Here is an 8,357-nt window from a genome sequence, read left to right as displayed (position 1 = left end):
AAAGTATTTGGTTAGAAAACGGTATATTTTAGCTGAAATGGTATGTAGTAGTAAAATATTTGGTTAGAAAACGTTATATTTTTGCTGAAATGGTATAAAAATGCAATGTGTAATTAAATGATGATTCAATGGATTTTTTTTCCATCGGCGTGGTGGGTTTAGGGAGGTTTGGGCTTTTAAGTACTAGTAGAGCTGAAATAAATTTGGTATTAGAGAAAATTAAAATGATACACATTTTAAGCAATCGAAAAAGTTATGTTGATTACAATGAGACACATCATATCAAACATTCTTCCCTTTCAAATATCAAATATTTTACCAGTAAATACCATTTCAGCTCAAATAAGCTGTTTTCTAACCAAATATTTTACTAGTACATATCCTTTCAGCTAAAATATGCTGTTTTCTAACCAAATATTTTACTAGTACATACCATTTCAGCTAAAACTTTGCCGTTTTCTAACCAAATATTTTACTAGTACATACCATTTCTGCTAGAAAACTTCACGCAATCACATGCAACATTTGATCTTCGCGCTAACTTACTCATTACATGGGTTTGTGTACATTAATTACCCGTAATCATTGAAGTAGGTAAACACTTCAAATTTAAATAATTTATTTTTAAAAATAATAATAAAACAGAAAACAAGTTTTAATTTATTTTTGTTACTTTTTCTTTATTTGGAGAGTTTTAATTGTTTGACTTTAACATCAATAGCAAATTAATCTTTGATCTATGTTTTACTTTACAATACCATAATTTTCTAACTTCTAATTCGCTTGATAAAATGTGTTCTATTGTGTACAGTGTCTTCGATTTCAATTAATAAAATTATCGAGAGACTTGAAATATCAAGTCGAATTCAGTATAATGAATATGTTTGGCAGGATTTAGATCATATTTTTTAAAAAGTTTTTTTAAATAAACTTTTTTCCTTCAAAAAAAAAAAAAAAAAAAAAAAAAAAAAAAAAAAAGTCGAATTCAGTATATACAATTTTTTATATATATTTTTTCTTTTTTGTTGTAACCCATATTTCATCCTATTTTAAGTTAAATTTAGCATTTGAATCTTTCTAATGTATTATATGTATTAAGTTAAACCTTGTTTGCTAAACATATTTACTTATGTCTTCTTTTCTATATAATTAAATATACATGCCACATTGTACAAATTATGTATTATATGTTTCTACTGATGTACTTGTTCCAAAGTGTCAATAAAGATTTTAAAAAATAGAAAAAAAAAGTCGAATTCAGTATGAGTAATACAGAGACCCTTTTCCCACTGTCATTTTGGTTTCTGGCCGAGGGTAGCTACAACTTTTGACTTCGAAGCTGAGGATGGAGCACAGTAAATTAAGCATTCAAAAAGAAACACAGCCTATTTAAGTCTAGTTATTTTGCCATTTTACTTTCTCCGTTTAATTACTATATATACAATTGATGTTCATGTCTTTGAAAATGTGTAAAACGACCAAATAAACTATTATTACTATTTTTTTTTAAAATCGCTTCCATAGCTGTGTCCACCTTTCAGTCCCATCCGGTACTTTACCGTTTTAAGCGATTATTGATACACATCCGTTAAGCCTATGGGCAATCATCAAATATGATTGAAGTAACATGAGGTTATGGCCTGGTGTTCATGTTGGGTAAGACAAAGACAGCTGCATCCTTGATGATGAACATGCCCCCCCCCCCCCCCCCCCCACACACCCTGCCACCTACCCTTCACCGCCCCAACTCCTATTGATGCATTGATTACCTGTATATAAATCTCTGGTTGACAGTACTAATTTTGAGAATCTACGGCTGAACACATCTGATCATGATACAGTCATTTCTTAGAAGATAGTGTCCTTTCTTTGATCTAGTTTATATATATATATATATATATATATATATATATATATATATATATATATATATATTATATATATATATATATATATATATATATATATATATTTTATATATATATATATATATATATATATATATATATATATATATATATATATATATATATATATATATGTGTGTGTGTGTGTGTGCAAGTGTGTATGTAGTAAACAATATTTATATAACATATTGTATTAGATTTATGACAGTGTTTCTTTCTGCTTGATTGTGAATAATTACTGATTGCAATCACGCTCATTATTTGTTTTTTTATTATCAATTTAATCTGACTTGATCAACCTCCCCCCCCCCCCCCCCCCTCCCCCCCACCCCCCACTCCTTTTTTCCCATTTTATTTTTTTGAAGGAGATCTACAGAGTCAGCAATAATGATATTAATAGCCTCTATCGTGTAGATGGTCAAACGTTATGTTCTTGACGTGCACCTTGGTGTGTAGATATGCCAGTGCGAATCCTAGTTAGACAGGTGTGCAATACAGGTAAAAGAAGAGAATTTGCATTTGATTTACACGCTCTCTCTGAACAATGCCGTTTGATAAGGCAAGGTGGGAATAATGCTTTTTTTTTTGTTACAAGGTGAGGTCAGTGTGCCCCGATTAAAAAGTATTCTTTAAAAAACGTTCTTTTAGAAATAACATATTATTGTGATTATACTGTATCTTAAAAATTTTAATTTTGAAGGTAATTTCGTGAATGTTTTTGTTTTCAACGTTCACCTATTATCTTAATATGTTTTACTTTAAGCGTTACATTTTGTCTACTTAGTTTAAGCACACTGTATGTAAAATAAATTTAACATTTTGCATTGAAAATTAATATGTATTAGTGTTATGTAATTTCTTGCAAATTTAAAAAAAAAATTATTATGTAATTTCTTACAAATTTTAAACTCTTAACTTAATCAAGGGAGGCTACAACAAATAATAATCCAAAACTGCAAAATAATAGAAATAATTACAAAAATAACGAAATATATAATGTTATTACTTGTTATTTTTGTAAATATATATATATAACATAAACGATATTCGATAGAAAATGCAGCAATATTTTTTTATTTTTTATTTTTAAATATAAACTGATATTGGAAACAGAAACGGATAATTGTTTTTCGGTATAATAATTAAGAAACTGACAAACACTAAACAATTTCAGCTACACAAGCGTCATCTTTTTACTAACGTTTACTAAACATACTTACACAGTCAGTAACTTACAGTGTCAAAAGGAATCGTTTACTTTTTATTTAGAAATCTCATATAATTCAAGATAGTTGCTTGAACATGGGAGACAGGTACAATATCCACAGTCAGCTTGAACATTTGCAGTCCAAATATATCGGCACTGGCCATGCAGACACAACTAAATGGGAGTGGTTGACAAACCAGCACAGGGATACACTGGCCTCTTATCTTGGACATTTTGACATGCTCAATCATCTTAGTCTTGTTGAAAATGAATCCAGAGCACGTGTACGTTTCAATATCATGGAGAAAATGCTCCAGCCTTGTGGACCTCCCCCAAAGCGACCAGAGGATTAGATGTTGATGTATACTACATTGTCATTAGTTGTATTAAAAATAAATTCCATTTGTTAAAAAAAAAAATACTAAACATCAACCCATACATACAACCCTATCACCTAACCCAGGGGTCGGCAACCTGCGGCTGGAGAGCAGCATGTGGCTCCTTTGTTGTGGAAATGCGGCTCTTCAGCTCCATGTACAAATACCAATAATTATTTTATTTTCAAAACCCATAAGAATAGTGTTCTGCAACACTCGTTAATGAACGATATATTTATAAATGTAAACAATAAATACTCACAATTCTATTCAAATATTTAGTTACTCCGTATTTTAATGTACTTCCTATTAATAATTAAATTGTCCATCCCAAATTGAAACATTCAACGTCATAGTGGATATCACAAACAAACTAAACGAGCAAAATGTAAAAATGCAATCAAAGGAAAACCCAGCCTATGCCTTGCTTGAAGAAGAGGATTGTTACGAAAAAAAAATTACTTTTTTTTATTTAAGATACGGAGAGTGATAAATTACCAAATTTCGATAAATTTGAAAAAAAAATGTCATGATGAAACCAATGCTACTATTAACATGAATTACTACAGCATTACGATAAACAAAATGAAGGATGGAATCACTGAGATCTGAGCAATCCATAACAAATCAAAGTACGATGACGTTCATAGTAGATCATCTCAACACAAAAACAAATAAGATTAACTTTGAGGTATTTGGAATTGATGCTGGTTCGCTTCAAATGAAATTGCTGGATTTGAAAACCAAACATTTGTGGAGTGATTAGTTCGCAGAACTTAAGACTAGAGCAATTAAGAAGATTTGTAGGTCCTGAGAAACATGCACGTTTCGCAATGGCACCTACGTTCGTTCTAAACCAAAATTGAACCCTGCAGGGGCGCCTGGTTTGATATAGTCAATGATTGTTGTTGCCTATCGTGTCTTTTGTGTATAACCTTTTTTTAAATAAACGTAGGCGCCATAATGTTCGCAGGGGAGCCCGGGGCGTTTCGGGTCGTGCAATCTACGGGGCGCCGACGGTTGAGCCTCTTGAAGTTTTTACGCTGAGTATAGTATTACTCCTTACCCGCTATGCAGGACGCACGATTAGCGGATGCCACGTGCTAACGTAGCCGCTCTGGAACTCTGGGCGCCAAATTGTGTATTGGCGAAAATCACACCCTCGCAGGCGCCACTCATATCATATTTTCATTATTTTGTTCACAGAAACCATCTTCGGGAGTATTCTCATAAACTCCCCAAAAATTGATGGCACTCGGATGAAAAGTGTCGAACCCCATCTGACTTTTATTATTTATATACCGTATATAGAGAATAATCGAACCCTTCCGAGTTCCGGGGCGCCGCCCTTGCGAAATTACAAAATAATTTTTTTTGCAGATCCCTTACCTTGAGTGTTCTAATCGACTCCCCAAGGTTTGATATCGATCGGATGAACGGTGTCAAACCAAAATCGACTTTAACCAATCATAAAAAAACGTTTTCATTTTAATAACAAGCTTTTATGAACTAACGCACTAAAAAGTAGAAAATAAATTATAGACTACTATTTAAATTACTATAAAAAAAGCGCGAGTCACTTTAGTATCTATTGGATACCTTTACTAATATTTAGAAAGAGACCCACGCTTTTCTTTATAGTTATTTAAATAGTAGTCTATAATTTATTTTCTACTTTTTAGTGCATTATTACATAAAAGCTTGTTACTAAAACGTTTGAATGAATTTTTTTAGTACTATACATGTTTTTATTTACAATAGAGTTTCATGACTAAAAACATTGCGTGATGACGCGCTATTGAACGTGTGTGGAGTAGTTGGATAGAAATACCTACTAATTTGGTTAAAATTTTAATTAATTCCTAAAAAATTAATTAGGCATCCAATTAAGTCAAATTTAATGTCACGATACATTGTCTTCATATCTCTACCACGTTTCGATCTAGACAGACTGACGACTGACGAGGAAGTGAGTTAAATAAAAGCTTGAAATAAATTGGTTTAAGTATGAAATACTATGTATTCGCGCAAAACTATATTTTCGCGCAAAACAAAATAACACTATCCCTACACAATTTAGAAGCTAATAACCAAAAAAAAATTCATAAAAAACGTTTTAATAACAAGCTTTTATGTAATGATGCACTAAAAAGTAGAAAATAAATTATAGACTACTATTTAAATAACTATAAAGAAAAGCGTGGGTCACTTTAGTATCTATTGGATACCTTTACTAATGTTAAGGAAGACACCCACGCTTTTCTTTATAGTTATTTAAATAGTAGTCTATAATTTATTTTCTACTTTTTAGTGCATCATTACATAAAAGCTTGTTATTAAAACGTTTTTTATGATTTTTTTTTTCAGTACTTTACATGTTTTATTTACAATAGAGTTACATGACTAAAAACCATTGCGCGCCTACTGAACATCACGTTCAGTAGGCGCGCAATGGTTTTTGAACGCAGCCATTACGTGATGGCGCAGCTATTGAAGGTGATGACGCGTGTGGTGTGGTTGGCTAGACATGCCTACTAATTCGGTCTAAATTTTAATTAATTCATTAAAAATCAATTAGGCATCCAATTAAGTCAAATTTAGTTTCAGATTGCATTGTCTTCATGTCTTGACCCACGTGCCAAATGTGAATCGTATCGGTCAAGTAGAACTGTCCGAATTTTCACTCCTGCGTTTCCGTCTAGACTGACGACAGAGGAAGTGAGTTAAATAAAAGCTTGTAAAAAAAATTCATAAAAAACGTTTTAATAACAAGCTTTTATGTAATGATGCACTAAAAAGTAGAAAATAAATTATAGACTACTATTTAAATAACTATAAAGAAAAGCGTGGGTCACTTTAGTACTTTAGTACCTATTGGATACCTTTACTAATATTTGAGAAGAGACCCACGCTTTTCTTTATAGTTATTTAAATAGTAGTCTATAATTTATTTTCTACTTTTTAGTGCATCATTACATAAAAGCTTGTTATTAAAACGTTTTTTATGAATTTTTTTTTTCAGTACTTTACATGTTTTATTTACAATAGAGTTACATGACTAAAAACCATTGCGCGCCTACTGAACATCACGTTCAGTAGGCGCGCAATGGTTTTTGAACGCAGCCATTACGTGATGGCGCAGCTATTGAAGGTGATGACGCGTGTGGTGTGGTTGGCTAGACATGCCTACTAATTCGGTCCAAATTTTAATTAATTCATAAAAAATTAATTAGGCATCCAATTAAGTCAAATTCAGTTTCAGATTGCATTGTCTTCATGTCTTGACCCACGTGCCAAGTGTGAATCGTATCGGTCAAGTAGAAGTTTCCGAATTTTCACTCCTGCGTTTCCGTCTAGACAGACTTACGACTGACGACAGAGGAAGTGAGTTAAATAAAAGCTTGTAAAAAACTATTTCACTCAAGTCAAATTAATGCACAATGACACATAAAAAATGCCATCTGAATAAAATAACAATACTATTAAAAATATTCGAAAAAAATTAAAATGTGCACGTCGGTAATGGAAAGCATGGAATCACTGAGGGTTGACCACAGCACAGTTGTGGGGCTGGGTCTTGTGCCTAAGAAGCTGTTTGTATACGCTTTACTCCGCCGATTCTTAGTGTTTTTATCTTGTTTAAAGTTGTTTTTAAAGTATACTATTTTTATAAGTTATGAAAATAAAATAATTATTGTGGAACTGCACCCTGACATCATTAGAGCCGCATGCGGCTCGCAAGCCGCAGGTTGCTGACCCCTGGACCTAATCCTACCTTAGAGAAAATGCGTTAAATAATATATCATTAATGTCATTTATACTATAAATAGATAGGTCTTGGGAGATGTCAAAATTAATAGCCGAGGATAGGAAGAAATAGAAGGAAATGGTGGAGGCCCTATGCTCCATAAGGAGCAAAGAGGACTAACTAACTGATACTATAAACAGAATAAAAAACAATTATACTCGGATCCGAACCCTTAACTTTTATCATGGCTAGCGTACTCTTGAATACGCCACGCCGAAACTGAAAATCAACTCCCATGCATTATTTTAAGTAAGTCAAACTTCTTTTCAAAACTTCGAAAAATATATCAGCATATAGATCTAAATAGAAGCTAACTATAATATGATCACATGTGTCCGAAATAAGCACGGGGTTGAATTTCAAAATTTTCCCCAAACGCACAGACAGACGAACAGACAAACAAACAGTTTGACCTATATAGATCTAAAAGCTTATAAAAATAATCCATATAACATTGCCACTGAGTTTTTTTTTGTGTTTTTTTTTTTGTAATCATAAATAAACGGGTCGATAACGGCTGTTGTGTAATTAGGTTATGAAGGTGCACACCTTTCTGATATTTTTAATTTTCAGATCTACCATTTTACCATGAGGTCTTTCTACAACCATCTGTTCGGTTATAAGGCAAATGGCCTAAAGATCAACACGACATTATGCATTTCGCGTATGGAACTTTTTGTTTAAATACAGGGTTTATTAGAAACAATTTAAAAATCAAATTACGTTACTTTGTATTTTAAAATGATTGTGGATGTTAGGAGTTATAGATTAGTTATGTTACGGTCAAAGCCCTAAGAGTGGTTAATGCGTGTATTGTCCTTTACTTTTTCTTTACGTGAGTTAGGTACTTAGGTACCTATCAGAGCTGTGCGGACTCAGAGACGTTTTGACTGATTTTCGTTAGTATCAATACTCTTGTTCTGACCCGATTCGTGTCTATGGCCCTGATCTTTGTCTTGTTAAATATCAACATAAATCTTAACCTGTATAGGCCTACTACAAGCTAAACTAGAAGATAAGCCACTGTGTTATACTGTTATACTAACAGCATGTTTATA

The 8,357-nt window shown here is 32.3% G+C and overlaps 1 protein-coding gene across 1 annotated transcript; it reads left to right on the top strand.

Moving 5' to 3' along the window:
- Positions 1-3,143: 3,143 nt before the first annotated feature.
- Positions 3,144-3,519, top strand: LOC131937315 (splicing factor 3B subunit 5). Its single transcript, XM_059294614.1, has one exon. It carries the CDS (start codon positions 3,210-3,212, stop codon positions 3,465-3,467), a length of 258 nt encoding a protein of 85 aa, XP_059150597.1. The 5' UTR covers positions 3,144-3,209; the 3' UTR covers positions 3,468-3,519.
- Positions 3,520-8,357: the final 4,838 nt, after the last annotated feature.

This window comes from Physella acuta, unplaced genomic scaffold, assembly GCF_028476545.2.
Source record: "Physella acuta isolate Inbredline_101_S28 unplaced genomic scaffold, ASM2847654v3 ptg000207l, whole genome shotgun sequence".
In the NCBI taxonomy this organism is placed as follows: Eukaryota; Metazoa; Mollusca; class Gastropoda; family Physidae; genus Physella; species Physella acuta.
The sequence above is the reverse complement of the archived record's forward strand: the minus strand, read 5'-3'. Positions and strand labels throughout refer to the sequence as shown.